This window comes from Propithecus coquereli, unplaced genomic scaffold (assembly GCF_000956105.1).
Source record: "Propithecus coquereli isolate 6110/MARCELLA unplaced genomic scaffold, Pcoq_1.0 Scaffold137, whole genome shotgun sequence".
NCBI lineage: Eukaryota > Metazoa > Chordata > Mammalia > Primates > Indriidae > Propithecus > Propithecus coquereli.
The window spans coordinates 8,308,721-8,327,589 of NW_012137969.1; the positions used below are offsets into that span (position 1 = coordinate 8,308,721).

Below are 18,869 nucleotides of genomic sequence, written 5' to 3' on the forward strand. Positions count from 1 at the left end.
GGCATGGTGGCGCATGCCTGTAGTCCCAGCTACTCAGGAGGCTGAGGAAGGAGGATCGCTTGAGCCCAGGAGTTGGAGGTTGCTGTGAGCTAGGCTGAAGCCACGGCACTCTGGCCTGGGCAAGAGAGTGAGACTCTGTCTCAAAAAAAATAAAAAAAATAAAAATTGTGTTTTTGTCTTACTATTTAGACAGTTTTTTTTTTTTTTTGAGACAGAGTATGGCTCTGTGGCCCTGCATAGGGGGGCAACAGCATCCGCCTAGCTCACTGCAACCTCAAACTCCCAGGCTCAAGGGATCCTCCTGCCTCAGCCTCCGGAGTAGCTGGGACTACAGGCGCTCACCACCACACCCCGCTAATTTTTTCTATTTTTGGTAGAGACAGGGCCTTGCTCTAGCTCAGGCTGGTCTCCAACTCCTGACCTCAAGCGATTGTCCTGCCTTGGGCTCCCAGAGTGCTAGGATTACAGGCATGAGCCACTGTGCACAGCCTCATGAAAATGCTTACTGGCTAATTTTTTTTTTTCTATTTTTAGTAGAGACGGGGTATCGCTCCTGCTGAGGCTGGTCTCAAACTCCTGAGCCCAAGCGATTCTCCAGCCTCGGCCTCCCAGAGTGCTAGGATTACAGGTGTGAGCCACCACACCTGGCCTAAAAGGTCTTTACATATCTGAATACAAATCCTTCAGCAGATACATGCTTTGCAAATATTTTCTTCTAATCTGTGGCTTGCATTTTCATTTCACAGGTGCAATTTTACACGTGTATTGATATCTGTCTCCTCCAGATAAACTCCAAAAGGGAAGGAACTAAGTCAGCTTTTGCCTGACACCTGGCAAAATGCCAGGCACATATTAATAGTAGCTGCTCAATACTATTTTGTGGAGGGAATTAAATGACTATAATCTGAAGTTCTCCCTGTCCACGAAGGGAAACCAGGCTTAAAGTTCTGAAACACGAGATATCTCCTCGGGGCAACGCCCACGAGGCATATTCAGGACTCAAAATCGTTTCTAATAAGGCATTTTGAGGGCCCCATTCTGTCCCCGAGAAACTCCAGAATTTCAGTAAAGGGGCTTAGAGGTCTGGTTGGAAGAGGGGTCTTGAAGCTGCATTTGCATGTAACTACACTAATTTTTCTTAGAGTGCTTCTTGTTTACTAGATGAGCTTGGAGATTATGGAGGGGCCACTAAAGAACCACTCCAGACACCCTTTGGTGCCCCATCTCCTGAGGCTCTGAGCCCCTGCCTGCTCCACACGGGACCACAGGAGGGCGCCAGGGCGCACAGGGTTGCAGTGCGGAAACTCGCCGCAGCGCGGGCGGCGGAGACGCTTCCTTCAATAGGTATTTAAGCGTCCACCGTGAAGGCTCGGGGGCTCACAAGGCGAGCGGGGTTGGGGAGTCCGAGGAGAGGGAAGGGGGCCCCGGCTCAACCTTCATTCATCTAACATTTACTGAGTGTGTACGAAGCCGCAAACCAGACAGTGGGAGGAGGAAGAGAGAAAGATTTCCGAGAGGGAGGACTACTTACTGGCATTTCTAGAGATAGGCACTATTTCCAAAACCTTTTGAGATCTCATGATCTCGTTTGATCCAGGACTCCGCCAAGTGGGCGTTCCAGATAAGGCAACTGAGATCCGGGAGGGATAGCCGACTCCACCACGTCAGGGACGCCCCTCAGGTTTGAGGTCTCCGCGGGAAGAGCGGCCGGATTGCCACGGCGCCCAGCCAGCTGAGGCTTCCGGACTGCCGGGTCTGGGACCAGGTCACTGTTTACCCTGGCGACCCGTCGGCAGTCACGTGACGCAGGAGCTTGGCGAGCTACCCCAGAGGCTTCCGTAGGTGGGCGGCCGGTCACGTGCGGAGGGCTTGCTGGCGGGGACGCGTTCCCGCCGCCGGTATCACATGACCGGCTCTAAGCCAACATGGCGGCCGCCGTGGTGCAGCGCCAGGACTGAGCGCCAGCGAGTGCAGTGGGCTCCTACCTGGGGTGAGGGGTGGCCTCAACGTGGGATGGGCGATCGGGCCCTCCGCAACCCTCCCCTGTGCCAGACGTCACCTGAATGCCACACGCCCCCTCCGCGCGGTGTGTCAGCTGAGATGGGGAGGCGTGACAGGGCCCGGGTCCCTTCCCAGCCATGCTCTGTGCTTCGGGGCAGGCTCCTATCAGTCTCCGGGTGCACTTCCCTCACCTGGGTTCCCTCCATCTTCCTTTTTCCAGCTTCCTCTCTTTTCAGGTGAGATCGTCGGTGTGACCGGATCGCGGGCGGGCGCGGCCCCCTGGGACCATGGCCGGGTCCGACACCGCGCCCTTCCTCAGCCAAGCGGATGACCCGGACGACCGGCCAGTGCCCAGCACCCCAGGGTTACCAGGATCCATGGCGAACCCAAAGTCCGGGGAGCCCGAGGTCCCCGATCGGGAGGGGCTGCAGCGCATCACAGGCTTGTCTCCAGGCCATTCGGCTCTCATAGTGGCCGTGCTGTGCTACATCAACCTACTGAACTACATGGACCGCTTCACCGTGGCTGGTAGGTGAAACTTCTGGAAGAAAGATAACTAGGAGAAACGAAGGGGGTCCCGTGGGTGGAGCTGCTTCGCCGGCCTATCCCTGAGTCTCCTTCCCAGGTGTCCTTCCGGACATCGAGCAGTTCTTCAACATCGGAGACAGCAGTTCTGGCCTCATCCAGACCGGTGAGTAGGGGCAGCTCTGCTTCCTTTGGTACCCCAACTGGGGCCATGTGCTGGCCTGCCTGGGGCCTCATTAATGGGGTTTAGTGGCCAGAGCTGGGGGAGCTGATAGCTCTGATTTTGCTCTGGGCCTGTTCTCTTCAGCCCGGACACCACATTTAAAGAGGGAGTCAGTTTAGCGTAATGGTGAAGACAGACCTGGGTTTAAATCTCAGCGCTTCCTTACCATGCGAGGGTAGGCAAGGCACTCAACCTCTCTAAGCCTCATTTTCCTTGTCTGTAAGATGGAACTAGTAATAACACAGGTCATCTCTTAGGACTGATGTGAGGATTAAATGAAATGCCTTTGAAGTGCCTAATGCAGTGTTTGGCACATGGTAGGCACCCGACAAATAATGGCAGGAGAGGGTATCTGGAACAGAGGGGAATTTTACTTGTTCAGAACTCTGGGGTTTGCAGGAGAGGCAAAGCCAGAGCCATGTCCTCTCTTCCTTCCTTCCCTCCTTCGTTCATTTCTCAAACATTTCTGAGAACCTACTATGTGCCAGGCCCTGGAGGAAGTGATGAGAACAACTACAGGACTTTGCCAATACCTTTTATGCCCATTGTCTTCTAATCCTTGCATCAGCCGAGGAATAGGTGTTATTATTCCTGTTTTATAGAGGAAGTGGGTAGTGTTATCTACAGTTTGTAAAGAAACTGAGGCTTGGAGAAGAGTTAAGACTTGCCCAGGGTCACACAAGTTAGAGGCAGAACAGGAATTTGAAACCAGGTCTTGCAGTGTTCTTTTCTCCCCACGGTTCCGAGCCATCATATGAGGAACTGGAGGTGTTTAGGGGGAAGTCTGGAGCAATGAGAATGGGATCAGAGGGCAAGGTCTGCAAACCTCTGAAGAGCTGCTGGATGAGGGAAGAAGCAGACCATTCTAGGCAGCCCCATTTATTCACTTTTTCATTCAACATGTTTATCGAGCACCTATTTCGTGCTAGGCTGTGTGCTAAGTGCTAGAAGCGCAGTCATAGCCAATATAAGAAAGGTCCTTGCCTTGGGAGCCGACATTCTGCTGTGCACGAGGGGGCAACAGTCAGTAAAACCCTCAATTAGAATGAAAGAGTTTTCCATAGGCATAGTGCTATGTAAGAGGAAACAGAGTAAATATGTGATAGAGGGGACCAGATGTGTAGGGGGCTAGGAAACTATCTGAGCTAGAACCTATCTGAGCTAGAAGGAGCTAAGTTCTGTAAAGCTCAGGGGAGAGGAGAGAATGTCCCAGAGGGTACAGCAGCTGCCCAAACCCCTAAGATGGTATTGACCTTGGCAGTTGGGCCGTTGGGATGCAGAGAGAGGAAGGGAAAGTGGGTGGCCCCTGAGGTGGGACAGATAGGCAGGGGCTAGATTAGATAGGGCATTGTGGGCCATAGTTATGGCATTCGGAGTTTGTTCTTAGTTAGGTGGCAGGAAGTGACAAGTCAGCAGGGCCATCCATTCTACAGTGGAAGGTGTGGAAAGATGCTGAAGATGGGGCTGGACTGTCCCCCTAGCAGGAAGCTCTGATGGGTTTCAGGGTTGGGATATGGGGGTGGTGTGCAGTCAGGGAGAAGAAGGTGAGCGTCTTGTTGCTTTAGCCATTCCAGCTGGGGGTGGGGTAAGGGCACGGGCACTGGGCTGGGCTGTGACTCTCTCCTTCCCCCCAGTGTTCATCTCCAGTTACATGGTGTTGGCACCTGTGTTTGGCTACCTGGGTGACAGGTACAATCGGAAGTATCTCATGTGCGGGGGCATTGCCTTCTGGTCCCTGGTGACACTGGGGTCATCCTTCATCCCCAGAGAGGTGAGGCCCCAAGCCGGCTCCTGCTTCTGCCCGCTCCCATGCCCCCAGTCTCTGCCGCTGCTCCTGGGAGTCATTTCAGACTAGGCCTGGAGACCTCTGCAGTTTCCTTGGCCCATGCCATGTTATACCCCCTCCTAGCCTGAGTTAATCTGCCCACCCCACCCCCTTTCCTTTTCTTCCAGAACCTTCTGTCCATCATCCCCTCTTCCCCTGACCACTGACTCCTTCCACTACATACCTAGACACTCACGCTTCTCTGCCATGGCAAAAGCCTTTGCTGGACTGCCCCTCTCTCCCTCTTTGCCTTCCTGGTCAGACTTCCTGAAAGGCCCCCTGGATCCCTCCCTCACCTCCCACTCACCCCTTGCACCCACTGCTCTGTGACTCTGCTCTTTCCAGAGTCTGCCGTGTCCTCCTGGTGCTAGATCTCTGGAGCCTCTGGCGCTATTGACCCACTTCCTCCTTCCTGAAACTCTTTTCTAATTTCTATGACGCCACACTCTTCCGGTTTTCCTCTTGTCTCCCTGGCAGGTGCTTCTTTGCTCCTTTGAAGGCTCCTCTGTCAGTTCTCACTGTGCCCAGAACTCTGTCCTCAGCCCCAAGACCTACATGGGTGATATACCCGTCCTTAGCTTCAGATGTCTTTGGTAGACAAATGATCTCCCACCTAAAATTATTATTCACCACCAGGGTGTCTTATTTAGGCCTCTTATTATCCAGTCCTCACAATAGCTATGTGAATAAGTTGTTATCCTCCTTTTGCAGATGAGGAAACTGAGGCTCAGAGAGGTTAAGTTACTTTCCCAGAGTCACAGCTAGTCAGTGGTGGAGCCGGCATTCAAGCTCAGGTCTGTCTGATTGTAAAATCCAGGCCTCTTCTGCCGTCCCTGCTGCCTCTCCGGAGTGGGCTGGCGAGGTGGCCCAGGAGGCCGCTGCAGGGCAGGGCACCACCTCTCCCCGTCTCGTTCCCCAGCGTTTCTGGCTGCTCCTCCTGACCCGGGGCCTGGTGGGGGTCGGGGAGGCCAGTTACTCCACCATCGCCCCCACGCTCATCGCTGACCTCTTTGTGGCCGACCAGAGGAGTCGAATGCTCAGCGTGTTCTATTTCGCCATTCCGGTGGGCAGGTGAGGGGGCCCTGGGCCTGGTGGGGAGGCAGATGGGCCTGGCAGGGGAGACTTGACTGACTGGCTGTCCCTTTTTTCCCCCCTCCCCCCACAGTGGTCTGGGTTACATTGCAGGCTCCAAAGTAAAGGATGTGGCTGGGGACTGGCACTGGGCTCTGAGGGTGAGTCTAGTCATGGCCTGGGGCAACCTGCCACGTTCTCACTGATCCCCCTTTCCTACCTTCATACACTCCCTTTTTGAGGCAGTGCTCACTTTGCAGGAAGCTGGCCGCCCTCACCGTGAAGCCATGTGGTAGATAGAACTCTTGCTTGCGGGTGACAGAAACCCATTGTAAGCCCCCAAAAGGGACTGTGTTGGCTTTCTTCATGGAAAGTCCCAGGGTGAGCTTCAGGTAAAGCCGGATCCAGGCTCCCACACCATCACAGGAATTCAATTGCCCTCTTCTTAGCTTTATTTTCCTCTGTGTTAACTTCATTCTCAAGCATGTGAAAGCTCCAAATAATTATCTTCCCATTTAGAAATGTCAGCACCTTGGATCCTTGAGCTGTAGTCCTGGGACGGTGTCTGATTAGATGAGTGTGGCTCACGTGCCTGCTGTGGAATCGGTCATTGAGGCTGGGCTGGGTAGCAGTACTCCCACTGGCCAAGCCTTGAATCCTCCTTGAACCATGTGGATTGAGAGAAGTTAGGGGAGCGGTTTCCCAAACGAAAATTAGGATGCAGTTACCAAAAAGGAAGCAAAGTTAGGCTTACTAAAATAGGGTGGCCCCTAGTAGCAACACCCGCCCATTACAGGTCCAGCTTGTTTGAGCAGCATGTGGATGTTCGAGGTCTTGGGGCCCAAGTTGTCTGTACCCCCTCACTCTCCCCAGCCCCAGGGGTTGTGTCTGCCTGTCCTGAAGCCCACTCTCTCCCCAGGTGACACCAGGTCTCGGAGTGGTGGCTGTTCTGCTGCTTTTCCTGGTAGTACGGGAGCCACCGAGGGGAGCTGTAGAACGCCGCTCAGATTCGCCGCCCCTGAGCCCCACCTCGTGGTGGGCAGATCTGAGGGCTCTGGCAAGAAAGTGAGTTTAGTCCCCTCCTAGACCAACATCTGAGGCCCCCAGGGAGGCCCTGACAGCTGAGATTTCAGTGGGCATGTTCACTGTTTTCTTTTCTGCCAACGGGCCCACCCCAAGACCAGGAATTCAGTCACAACTGCCCCCTTGTGTCAGCTTCTTTAATTACAGGCCCAGGTCCTGGGAGCTAGGATAGCCTTCATGTGGTCCCAGTGTTCTGACCTTACTAAAATAAGCTAGACTGTCCTTTTCTTGGCAGGGAGTAGGCATGTGATCCCACTCCCCATTATGGACAGAGGCAGAGGGGAAGGGCTCCAGCCCCCTCAGGGTTGTGTTGTCAGTGCTGGTGGCTTCCCGTCCGCCGGTTCTATCGTCACGTGCCAGGACCCTGGGCAAGAAAAAGAAAAATAAGCCAGAAAGGAGGAGAGAGGCCCCTCCTGCCTCAATACCTCAGCGGAGTCTGACTTCCGCCCTCGCAACTCTCTGCAGTCCTAGCTTTGTCCTGTCTTCTCTTGGCTTCACTGCTGTGGCCTTTGTTACGGGCTCCCTGGCTCTGTGGGCTCCCGCATTCCTGCTGCGTTCCCGTGTGGTCCTGGGGGAGACCCCACCCTGCCTTCCTGGAGACTCCTGTTCTTCCTCTGACAGGTACCCAGAGGGGGCTGGGCTAGGTGGCCTGTAGGTGGCAGGGGTGGAACGAAGAGGGTCCATGATTCACACCCAGGCACGGACTTCCAATCCCAAGTCCACAAGCTACATCTTCTCCCAGAGTCTGTTTCCTGGTCTGGGAAACACGTAATGGGATGACACCTGCCTCTAGGGGCTGTGTGACCTTGGGGTGCTGTGCTGGGATGGACCCGATTGTGGGGGTGGCTGGGATGGGCTGTCTTCCTCTGCGGGCTGTGGGGGCCAGCCTGGGGGCTGTGCAGGCAGGACTGGCCCCCATACCCCTTCCCCACCCCCTAGTCTCATCTTTGGGCTCATCACCTGCCTGACCGGGATCCTGGGCGTGGGCCTGGGCGTGGAGATCAGCCGCCGCCTGCGCCGCTCCAACCCCCGGGCAGACCCGCTGGTCTGTGCTGCTGGCCTCTTGGGTTCTGCACCCTTCCTCTTCCTGTCCCTCACCTGCGCCCGTGGTAGCATCGTGGCCACCTATGTAAGTAGCCGGCAGGTGACAAGAGGGGTGGTCTGGGTCCTAGGGGGAGGAACAGTGCATCGGGGCAGGACTAGGGTCAGCCAGGCCTGCTTTCGGTGGAATGCCTGCTTTTGAATCACAGCTCTGGCCTTTCCCAGCTGTGTGACACTGGGCAAGCAGCTTAACCTCTCTGTGCTCACTTTTGTTATCTGTGAAATGGGAGTAACAGTAGCACCAGTGTCACAGGGGTGTGGTGATGATTAATGAGTTAATAGAGGAGCCTGGGATGGGTGCACACCCGTGTGTGGCCTTGTTGTGATAAGACCCTACCCACTCCCATCCCCCAGATTTTCATCTTTATTGGAGAGACACTGCTGTCCATGAACTGGGCCATCGTGGCTGATATCCTTCTGGTGAGTAGCTGGGCAGCTCCGTGGTTAGCCTGGAGGCTAGTTCAGGAGACCTCACCCGCTCTAGACCGTGGCTTCCACCCTCCTCAAAACCCAGCCCCCGCTGACTGCAGGCTCCAGCCCACAGCCCTGGCCTGCCCTGTGACCTCGTCCTTGGTCACACCTCTGACCCCAGCCTTGGCCCTGACCTGGTCCCCTGCCCCTGCTCTTGAGAGCCCCATTGAGCTCCTCCCCCTAGTATGTGGTGATCCCCACGCGACGGTCCACCGCCGAGGCCTTCCAGATCGTGCTGTCCCACCTGCTGGGTGACGCTGGGAGCCCCTACCTCATTGGCCTGGTGAGCACTGCCCCTTGGCTGGGATGGGGTGGGGAGTAGGGGACCTGGCACGGGCACTCCTGCCACTGGCGGGTGGCCTGAGCCTGGCGAAATTGGAAGCTCCTTTTAGGCCCCTGTGCTCACCTTCCGTCCTTAGCTAGAGGGGAAGGATTTTGTCTTGGAAGATTCCACCCGTGAGGCCAGGGAGGACCTCACCTTGGCAGTCCAAACTGTCTTCCCTTCTCCAGGCTCCATTGGAGTTTGGGGGCTCCTCCCTGGGTCTCTCCCTGACTCTCCTGCCCCTGTCCTCCTGCAGATCTCTGACCGCCTGCGCCGGGGCTGGCCCCCCTCCTTCTTGTCCGAGTTCCGGGCCCTGCAGTTCTCTCTCATGCTCTGCGCCTTCGTCGGGGCGCTGGGCGGTGCTGCCTTCCTGGGCACCGCCATCTTCATTGAGGGTGACCGCCACCGGGCCCAGCTGCACGTGCAGGGTCAGTTGGAGGCCGCACCCTGCCCAGCTGCTTGGTGCTGCCTGTCTGTCCATCTGTGTCCCTCAGTCCACAGTTTTCCCTTTATTCAGCTTTGGGCCTGTCCGGGTCCACAGCTCTGGTGCTCTCTGCTGCTGCCCCGTCTGTGTTCCAGCATCTGTTTGTCCCTGCTCTGGCTTTGTGTCTGTCCATCCAGCCCTGGCTCTGACCCTTCCCCCGTAGGTCTGCTGCCCGAGGCAGGGCCCGCGGATGACCAGATCGTGGTGCCCCAGCGAGGCCGCTCCACCCGGGTCCCTGTGTCCAGTGTACTCATCTGAGAGGTCGTTGGATACCTGTGTGTACATCTGTCAGCAGTGGCCCAGGACTTGCCCCACGGGGTACATGGACCTAAACATTTGGCCTGGCCCGGCTTCCAGGAGGGACCGTGGGCCACGTCTCAGCTCCCAGACACTACATGGGCAGCCCAAGGGAGGAGGCGGGGGTCCAGGAGCAGAATCCCCTCCACAGGGGCAACCCCAGGGGCTCGGTGCTATTTGTAATGAAATAAAATTTGTAGCCAGACCCCAAGAGCCTGCTCAAGTCTTTCCCTGGGTGCTGGTGACCTCTGACCTCTGGACTGTAGGGGATGCTCTGTCTCCACCCCAGGGTTTCCGGGGACTATTGGGTCTCATCTGTGGGGCCTTGGGTGAGTCTCTGCCCTTCTGGGCTGGGTGATCAAGAGGGAGGACTGCTGTCCGCTGAGCTGGCTCGGTGTGACCGTGAGTCATGCCCGTGCTTCCCCGGAGCCTGCCCCGGTGGCACGCAGGCCTCAGGGAGGTGGGGGTGGGCACGACCCTCTGCACCTCACAATTCCCACTGCCAGAGCCTCTCGGCTTGCTGCCTCCCCAGCCCATGGAGGTGGAGGCCACAGCTGCTGGCCAGCCTGTGAGGGTCTCTCCTCCTCCCACTGTGTCGTGAATTGTCCCTTGTCCTGGAGGCCAGCACACCCTCTTGAGAACCTGGGGGTGGCTCCTTGGGCCTCCCCCACCCCCTCCCCACGGGCTGGGTGGGGGTGGGAAGGGGCGGGCGCAGCCAGCTGAGGAGCCCGATGATTTCCTGCCCTCACCCAGCGCTCACCACAGCTTCCTGCCTCAGGCGGAGGGGAGGCAGGCGCCAACGAGGGGCAGGTACGGCTGGGGTGCGGGGACCGAGCAGCAGGTGGCTGGAGCCCCGGACTCCAGCCCAGGCCCTGGCCTGACTGCTCTGGGACCAAGGGCTCCCAGAGCCAGCGCTGACCCCACTCAGCCCATCTAGGGAGGGGGTCCAGGGACCCCAAGGAGGAGCAGCTGCCTCCCTGCGGCACCCCAGCCTGCTGCCTCCCTGGCGCCTGCGCCCCACTGGGCCCAGTCCTCTCCCTGCTGTGGCTCTTCCCTTGAGGGGCCTGTGGGGTGCAGCCAGTCTGGTCGGAGCTCTCCCCTGCAGATGGAGGGGGCCGTCCTGGTCCCCTACGTGCTGGGCCTGCTGCTGCTGCCGCTCCTGGCCGTGCTGCTGCTGGCCCTGTGTGTGCGCTGCCGCAAGTTGCCAGGTGAGAGGGGAGCTGGTGGTACCCTGGATGTTAGGGCCCACTGACGGGGCCCTCACCCACTCCCCTTTGTCCACCCAACGCTGTCCCTGCCCGTCCTGCTCCCAGGGACTCAGAGCCCCCTGGGCTCTAGCAGGCTTTCCCCACAGCACCCCCTTCCTGCCTCACCAGCCATCTCTTTCCCAGACTCGTATGACAGCGCGTCCTCAGATGGGTGAGTCTGCCCTGTCCCTCAACACCCGGTGGTGGGGCGGGGTTGGGGCCTCTCTTGACCGCATACCCAAGCTGTGTCTCTCCCACCAGTTTGTACCCAAGGAGCATCCTGATCAAACCGTCTTGTGAGTATATGGAGGGTCCCCCACCTTGGGTGTAGGGGACCCCTGGCATGTGAGCGGGTGTGCACCTTTGTTCGGCCCCCTGGGACTGTCCACGTGGCCCTGAGCTGGGCTGGGGGCAGATGGGAACCCCTAGGTGTGTCCAGGGCACAGGGGTTTCAGGGGGTTAGTCTGCCCTTCGAGGCCTTGACCAGGGTAGGGGCAGGATGCCTGGAGTCCTTCCTTCAAGCTTGGTTCTGTGTCCTCAGACACGCCCGCTCCCTGGCCACCCGCCACCTCCTACCCGCCTGGCACCTCTTACCTACCTCCGAGCCAGCCGGATCTGGTCCCCATCCCGTGAGTAGCCCCCGAACTCCTTCCCCTCCAGCTCCCAATCTATCCCCTTACCTCCGATTGGGGGCTTCCTTCCCTGTTGCAACTCCTCTTGCCCCCCCCCGAGCCCCACCCAATGCATGACCCTTGACCTTTGACTCCCAGAAGATCTCCTCAGCCTCCCGGAGGCTCTCATCGGATGCCGTCTTCCCGGCAGGATTCAGATGGTGGTAAGGGTCCCATGTGGAGAGGGTCTCTGAGGGCTGGGGCTGGGTGGAAGATGGGCCCCCCCCGCCTGAGCTGACTCAGTTTCCCTCTCGCTCTCTCCCGGAAGCCAACAGCGTGGCGAGCTACGAGAACGAGGGTGCGTCCGGGACCCTGGGTGCCCAGGCGGGGTGGGGAGGCTGGGGCCTGTCCCAGATTAGGTGACCCCTATATTGTTACCCCCAGAGCCACCCCGTGAGGACGCGGATGAGAACGAGGACGAGGACGACTACCACAACAACGAGGGCTACCTGTGAGTGGCCAGGTGGGAGGTGGGTTTGAGGCCAGCCAGGGTCCTCGCTCACCTGCCTGTTACTTCCTTGCAGGGTGGTGCTTCCTGACAGCACCCCGGCTGCCAGCACTGCTGCAGCTCCCGCGCCCAGCAAGCCCGGCCTCCGAGACAGCGCCTTCTCCAGTGAGTCCGGCGTTCCTGGCCCCCGCCACCTTGTGCGACTTGGGCTCCTTACTCTTCTCTCTCCTGCGATGTCTTTGATGCCTGCTACACTTCTGTCCTCTTGGATCTCCCTTTCGGGAATTGCTATCCTTCACATATTGGGCTTCCTGCTCTGCTCCTCTGATGTTCTTACTTTTTCTCTTCCCTTTCCTCTTTCTTTGTCTTTTCCATTTACTCTCTAAGAGATTTTCCTGACTTGATTCTTCAACCCTCCTACTGAAATTTCATTTCTCCTGTCCAAAAGCTCTTTCTTGGTCTCCACATGTTCCTTTTTCATAGCCTCCTGTTCTTGTTTCATGGAGGCCATATCATCTTACAAATCTCCAAGGAATTTAATTAGAAGCTCTGTGTGTGTGTGTGTGTGTGTGTGTGTAAGTTTTCTTCTGCTTCCTGCGTTGTCTCAGTTTCCTTTGAGCTGCTTTTCTGCCTTCGTTATGGTGCCATTCGCCTGGTCTCATCCTCTGGGCTTGCCTTGATGTCTGGGGGTCCTGTTTTCTGTTGTTTTCTCCTCTCTCTATATACCTGTTCTGGGCTATCCCTTCCACACGCTGGCTTCATTTGTCATCCAGATACCCAATTTGCCATCTCTCTCCTGAGCTCCAGAGTGTCTGTCCACGTTTCTTTTTCATGCTTGCATTCATTCATTCATTCATTCATTCATTCACTTACCGGGTGCCTCTGCTGGGCTGATACCAGGGACATAACGGTTAACAAGGCCGGCTGTAGTGATAGCATTCATTGAGGGTCTCCTCCCTGCCCCGCTAAGAGTTTTATGTGTGTTAATTTATTAAACTTAGTGGTTCCCAGGTGCTCTTGGGCCTGCTGCTGCCCCTGCAGTGCTCAGTTGTCCCCTCTGTGTGATGGCTGCGGGTTATTTGTTTAACAGACACTTGGCAGCACCGACCAGGTGACAGGCACGTTTTACTATTCTCTGCTGTAATCCTCATGACAATCCCATGAATCGGGGACTGTTGCTAGCCCCATTTTACAGATGAGAAAGCTGAGGCACAGAGAGCTTAGGTCACTTGTCTGAGGTGACATGGTTGGTTGGTGCTGGAACTGGGGTGGTCTGGCTCTAAAGCCCGCCATGTCCACGTGCACATGCAGAAACAAGGTGACGCAGAAAAGAACCAAATAATGTAGACAGTGCTAGGTGCCACAAGGGCTACGAAAGGATGGGCTAGGCAGTGGCTGGCGGGTAGGGAGCAGGGGCCAGGGCAGGAGGCACCTGCTGGGCCGAGTGTGTCCTCTCCCTCCACACATGCCAGCAAACTCCTGTGGCCCTGAGCTGCCCTCCGTCCCTGCTCCCCTGCCTGGGATCCGTGCCAGGGTCTGCCATCTTGTGATCCTCCTGCTCCCCCATGATTCCCTTCGCTGTAGCCGGCCCTGGTGAGGCGGGCCTCCCCTCTCTGTCTGCACACCCGCGTTCTCGTCCAGCCACCATCACTGCCAGTCTACAGTGCTCTCGCTGCATCCTGGGGGACTGATGGGGGTGTCTGCCCTTGGAGAGCCCTGGACACCTGAGGTTGGGGGGTCTCTGGGAGTCTGTGGCTGAGGGTCTCTGGTAACGGTGCTGGGGTCGGGTGGGTGCTGTGGCTTTCCTGCAGTGGAGTCCAGTGAGGATTACGTGAACGTCCCTGAGAGCGAGGAGAGCGGGGAAGCATCTCTGGGTGAGTGGCCAGCGCTCCCGATGCCTGCCCTGAACCCCTCTGCCCTGCTCCACTCTCGGTGTGGTCTGACCCCACCCTGGGACAGCCACACCCCTATCCCTCTGTCTGGGGGTCCTCCTACCTTCTCCCCCTCAGTGTGGCCTGCCCCTTTGTGTGGCCACCTCTTCGTCTGACCTGTCCCCACAGATGGCAGCCGGGAGTATGTGAATGTGTCCCAGGAGCTGCCGCCAGTGGCCAGGACCGAGCCTGGTGTGTGGGGTGAGGGGAGCGGAAGCTGGGGGAGCTGCCTTGGGCCTGGGGGGATGGCCTGCAAGCTAGAGACCAGCCTCCCCTCCCCTTGTAGCGATCCTGAACTCCCAGGAGATGGAGGATGAGGAGGAAGAGGGAGCTCCAGATTATGAGAATCTGCAAGAGCTTAACTGAGGCCTGGTGAGAAGCCCTCCCTGCCCCAGCCCTCCCTGGGCCTGCAGGCTCTTCTCTCCCCCTGGAGGACTCCCCTCCCGACCGCTGCCCACCACCTGAGGCCCACCCTCTGTGACGCTGGGTACCTTGCTGGCACCACTGACCTGACCCCAGGACCCCTGCCTTTCTTCCCTGCCCTGTTGTGTTTCAGTGTGAGGCCGTGTCTGTCCTGGAACCAGCCTTGCCTGGGAGGGCTGAGCTGGGCAGCTGGAAGTGGCTCTGGGGTGCCCCACTTGGTGCCCTGCCCTGGCTCCAGCCTGACAACAGTTTGAAAATTTCTCCCCTAACTTATTGTCACTTTGGGGTGCACTCTGTGTCCCCCCAGCAACTCTGCACCTTCTGACGCAGCCTGAGAATGAACTACCCTGGCCCCAGCCCTATTGTAATAGAATAAAGGCCGGTGTGGTCTGTACTGCTCTTGGCTTTGGGGAGCCCGTGGGTCAGACTGGGCCTGTGGGCCCGTGTGTGTCTGTGTTGAGTGTCCATGTTGAGCATGTCTGTGCTAGTCTGACCCAGGGAGCATCGGATCTGTGTGTGTGTGTATCTGTGTGTGTCCATCCTCCACGGGGGACCCGTCCTCCTGACGGCCCTGGCATGTGAGTGGCAGCAGACAGTGGCTGGGACGCTCACCTGAGCGAGGCCTTCTGACTCAGGCTGGCACTGCTGGGGCTCAGAATGCATCTCCCCATGAGCTAGCCCATGGGAGTGGCAGCCACTGGCTGTGACGATGGCAGTGTGGGGTGCGGGGGAACCCTGGGTGGGGAGCGGGTGTTACCAGCAACACCCTTCCCCGCTGGCCCTTGGTTTCTCCATCCTTAGATCGAGGGACTGGACCTGGTGACCTCAAAGGTTCTTACCTTTTGTGGTTCTCAATAAAATAGAACTTAAAAATTGCCTGAGTAACTAAAAAAGCTAGCGTGCAGCACAGCACTTTCAGACTTTGATGTGCAGGTGACTCACCTGCGGTCTTGCTGCGCTGCAGGTTCTGACTCAGTAGGTCTGGGCTGGGGCCTGGGACTTTGCAGCTCTGAGGCGCTCCCAGGTGATTCCGATGCTGCTGTTCCATGAAGCCCACCTTGAGCAGCGAGGGTGATGGGCACCTGTCGTTTTCACTGCATCCACTGCTTTCCCAGTCTCCTTCCGTGTGGCCATGGAGATTGGCGGTGAGCATGTGACCCAGACCTGTCCCCTGGCCACCCTGACCGGCGCAGGTGTGGGCAGGTGGCGCCACTTGAGCAGGGGAGGGGCAGCCCAGGGATCTGGGCGGGGAGTGTTAAGGGGAGAAGCCCTTTTTGTTCCTGGCAGTTGTTAAGCTGGGCAGAGGCTGGCGTGGAGGAGAGAATGGCCCAGAGATGGACGGGGCCAGACTCCTGACGGTGTCATTAGAACGCCTGGATCTGGTCACACCTGAAGCAAGACACTTGCTCCCCCGACTTCCCAGTTCCTTGGGCCAATAAATTACGGTTTTATTCAACTGGGTTGACTTGGGGTTTCTGTCACTACAACCGAAGTTGTTCTGGTTGATGTGCCAAGTTGTTGGCAATTCTCTGTGGACGCCAAAGGTAATAATAGCAGCTTCTCCCCGTGGGGCACCTGGTGCCTATCTGTGATTATCTTATTGAATCGTCGGGCCTCCTGTTGTCAGTCGTTGTTAGTGTCCCCGCTTCGCAGGTGCAGGTTCAAGGGACAGGGAGCCTGGTGGATGCGGGTGGTGACTTTCCCTGAGGTGCTCATTTGTATGTCTTGGACTTAGAGAGGGGATGTGGCTTTGCTTCCATCAGTCGATGAACCACAGACAGAGCCGTCAATGCAGCGGGACCTCTGGGACCGGAGTTGGGGGGTCTTTGCACATTGGGGTGGTCAGTGGCAGAATCACTACAGATGGAAGCTGGGGAGCAGACATAGGTGAGGAAACAGGCTCAGAGAGGCAAAGTGACTTGCCCAAAGGCACACAGTTTAAGAGGTAAGTCTGGGATTAGATCTGTGGCTTTTGGCCCCCAGGGCCACTGTCGCTGTGACCAGTGGTCTCCTTGTCCCGGTTATTGTACAAAGTACCAGCTGCCTTGAACAGGGAATCTCAGAAGAGGTCCATTTGAGGAAGACAGTGCAGGAGGGTCTGGGAAAGGAACCAACAGGTGGAGTTAAATCCTTTTCTTTGGGGGCAACAGAAATGAGCAGAAGCCCCTTTGTGCTGGGCTGAAGGACAAAGAACAGTTTCCCAACAGGGTATGTGGCACAACCAATCTAGCAACATCTAGTAAAGCTAAAGATGGGTGCATGTCCCTCTGGCTAGCAAATTCCTGGGTATAAACCCTGACCCACTGTATCACATGGGCTAAAGAGGCAGGTACATGCAGGCTCGGGGCAGCATTGTAACGGCTACAGCTGGGAACAACTGAGACATCTGTGGCTGTAGAGTGGACAGACAGGCAGAGTATAGCCACACGGCAGGCGCTCAGCTGCAGACAGAACAAGTGAAGAAGGGGCAAGGCCCAGCAACACGGATGGATGTGACCAACAGAAGGTGGAGTGAGACAGCAAAGCGAGTCATGTACATGAAATCGTGTACGAACGATATCAATTGTTCAGGGATATGCGTTTACCTAAAAGCATCAAGATAGGTGTAGAAGTGAGGAGTACCAAACTCAGGACAGTGGTCACCTGGGGAGGAGTTCAAGGAGGGCTCCACGAGATGTGCAATGTCTTATTCTTGAGTGAGGGAGGGGGACACAAGTGTTTGACACATTATTTTTTCAGTATTTGCAGATCTGAATGGTTTCGTGACAACTAAGAGATCAAAGCCCGAGGAGAGAATGGATGAGGGTGGTAGGGTGTGGCATAAACAGCATTAGGAGACAGTGAACAATGGGCCAAGAGTCACTAGCTGGTTTGTGCCCAGTGGATGGAGTTGCACGTGGTACTCCAGGCCTTAGGAAAGACATGTGCAAAGGCCCTGGGGTGTGTTTGAGGAACTGAAAGAAATTCCATGTTGTGGGATTGGAGACGGCACAGAGAGGTGAGAGGGGGTGGAGATGGGGGCTGAGCAGTCATATCCTGAGACACAGGAGCCACCCTTGGAGGCTTTGGAGCAGAGAATCATGTGAGCAGATTTGTGTTTTAGCAAATATCTCTGGGTTGGCTAATGGGGAAGGTGGATGCTGAGGGCTGTTAGACCAGAAGCAGGGAGGCTGTGAGGAGGCTACTGGGACAAGCCACTTGGGAAATGGTGGTGGGACAGCCAAAGAAGTGGCAGGGCCATGGAGAGAGGTGGGAGAATTAGGAGATGTTTGGGAGGTAGAGTCAAGGGACCATCGTGTGCTGTGAGGCACAGGAGGGCCCAGGGTGACTCTGGTCCTTGTCTTGGTGGATGGGGATGGGGACCTTCCCTGAGGCACTAAGCAGCTTCTAATTTGTGTGTCTTGGACCTAGAGAGGGTTGTGGCTTTGCTTCCCTCAGCCAACAAACAAACCATGGACAGACAGAGCCATCATGGGATGGACTTGGGCTGGAGCTGGGGGTTCTTAACACTCTGGGGTGGTCAGTGGGGAGAATCCCTACAGGTGGAAGCTGGGGAGCATAAATAGATTTTTCTTGAATTCTGGTGTTCTAGAAAAGGTAGATTTAGTGACAAGTGTGAGAGAGAACATTTTTCTGGAATTGCTTGGGGAGACATCTGGATGCTTGTAAAAGCTACAAGGAGGTAGCAGCTCTCTTGATTTGGGTTCTCCCAGAAGCAGACCTTGAAATGCGGGTTCTAGTGCAAGTGGTTTATTTGGGAAGTGGTCCCAGAAAACACTGGCTGGGGAGCGGGGAAGTGAGACAGGAAATTCTCTGGTACCACTGTGGGCACCTGCAGCTCAGGCCTGCGAAAACACAGGGAACCAGTCTGGGGTTGTCCTGTCTGGGGGAGGGAGCTGGGGTATTTATACGTCCCCTCCCAGAAGTCACTGGCTGAGGGCTGCTCCTGAGGGGTGTTAATTCTCCAGAACTTCCAGCCTGCTCCTCAGACGGGCACAGTGGGCTCTGGTGCCCAGGGCAAGCCCTTGGGCAAAGGAAGGCAGAGGCTGGCGGCCGAGGCCCGTGGGAACCGAATTGGTGACGGGGCAGGCCTGTGGGTGAGGCAGCCACAGCGAATGCTGCAGTAGCCTGGGTTCTTTGTGGTGGCGAGCGCCATTTTCCCCAAAATGTGTGGCCCCTGAGTCCTGTGAGAAGCTTCTCAAGAAAGGCGTCTGCAGTCTGAAGAGTCTGGGAGAAGTGACGTGCTAGAATACCCCCTTGCAGAGTCAAAATGCCCAGTGATAAGGTAACGGCTCTGAGCAATCTGTGATGAATATCTTTATTTCTCTTTGCCTAACCTAGTATCTCCCTAATTTTTTTTTTCAATCAGAAATCTTTTATTGTCAGTCACATATCAGCAGGTAGTACCTCCCAAATTTATTGGACTTCAGAACCTTTTAAAAATGTTATTCTTAGCATTTTGCAGACCCCCTTTGACATCTAGAGAGGACATCTTTTGTTTTTGCCTTCCCGGCAGCCATTCCTCCTTCCAATGATGCCGTCCAGGTTTCCTCCTGGAAATGTTTACGTCACTCAGGTGGAACTGACTTCTTAGATGTGCATGTGACCTGGGATGGGCCAATCATCATATCCCACTCCCTGGCCACAATCATTGGTTGATTCAGGGGCACATGACCCCATCCAGGCCAATCAGACATGTTTCTGAGCCTTGTGGTGGAACTATTGGGAGAGAAAAGCTCTTCATCC

At 56.5% G+C, this 18,869-nt stretch overlaps 2 protein-coding genes across 4 annotated transcripts; both read left to right on the plus strand.

Moving 5' to 3' along the window:
* The first annotated feature begins 1,881 nt into the window (after positions 1 to 1,881).
* SPNS1 (spinster homolog 1 (Drosophila)) lies at positions 1,882 to 9,614 on the plus strand. Of its 3 annotated transcripts, none has more exons than XM_012639108.1 (13): positions 1,882 to 1,990; positions 2,238 to 2,529; positions 2,627 to 2,692; positions 4,384 to 4,520; positions 5,494 to 5,645; positions 5,740 to 5,806; positions 6,565 to 6,710; positions 7,194 to 7,349; positions 7,668 to 7,857; positions 8,184 to 8,249; positions 8,485 to 8,583; positions 8,879 to 9,050; positions 9,270 to 9,614. In XM_012639108.1, the coding sequence occupies exons 2-13, from the start codon at positions 2,289 to 2,291 to the stop codon at positions 9,362 to 9,364; spliced, it is 1,587 nt and encodes a 528-aa protein (XP_012494562.1). In that variant the 5' UTR covers positions 1,882 to 1,990; positions 2,238 to 2,288; the 3' UTR covers positions 9,365 to 9,614. The 3 variants fall into 3 exon arrangements, with proteins under 3 accessions (XP_012494562.1, XP_012494564.1, XP_012494563.1); XM_012639109.1 differs by having other exon boundaries at positions 1,933 to 1,990; positions 2,222 to 2,529; XM_012639110.1 differs by lacking the exon at positions 7,194 to 7,349 and having other exon boundaries at positions 1,902 to 1,990.
* A 616-nt stretch (positions 9,615 to 10,230) lies between these two features.
* LAT (linker for activation of T cells) lies at positions 10,231 to 14,510 on the plus strand. Its single transcript, XM_012639112.1, has 12 exons — positions 10,231 to 10,611; positions 10,795 to 10,822; positions 10,912 to 10,946; positions 11,192 to 11,279; positions 11,421 to 11,485; positions 11,590 to 11,619; positions 11,706 to 11,772; positions 11,846 to 11,934; positions 13,581 to 13,643; positions 13,830 to 13,892; positions 13,987 to 14,072; positions 14,257 to 14,510. The coding sequence occupies exons 1-11, from the start codon at positions 10,509 to 10,511 to the stop codon at positions 14,064 to 14,066; spliced, it is 711 nt and encodes a 236-aa protein (XP_012494566.1). The 5' UTR covers positions 10,231 to 10,508; the 3' UTR covers positions 14,067 to 14,072; positions 14,257 to 14,510.
* The last annotated feature ends 4,359 nt before the right edge of the window (positions 14,511 to 18,869 follow it).

Excerpts from the sequence above, each read along its gene's own strand:
- SPNS1 (XM_012639108.1), top strand. The coding sequence starts at position 2,289 with ATGGCCGGGTCCGACACCGCGCCCTTCCTCAGCCAAGCGGATGACCCG. Across the intron at positions 2,693-4,383 it reads TTCTGGCCTCATCCAGACCG|TGTTCATCTCCAGTTACATG; the intron begins GTGAGTAGGGGC and ends CCTTCCCCCCAG. Across the intron at positions 7,858-8,183 it reads GTAGCATCGTGGCCACCTAT|ATTTTCATCTTTATTGGAGA; the intron begins GTAAGTAGCCGG and ends CCCATCCCCCAG.
- LAT (XM_012639112.1), top strand. The coding sequence starts at position 10,509 with ATGGAGGGGGCCGTCCTGGTCCCCTACGTGCTGGGCCTGCTGCTGCTG. Across the intron at positions 10,823-10,911 it reads GACAGCGCGTCCTCAGATGG|TTTGTACCCAAGGAGCATCC; the intron begins GTGAGTCTGCCC and ends CTCTCCCACCAG. Across the intron at positions 10,947-11,191 it reads CATCCTGATCAAACCGTCTT|ACACGCCCGCTCCCTGGCCA; the intron begins GTGAGTATATGG and ends CTGTGTCCTCAG.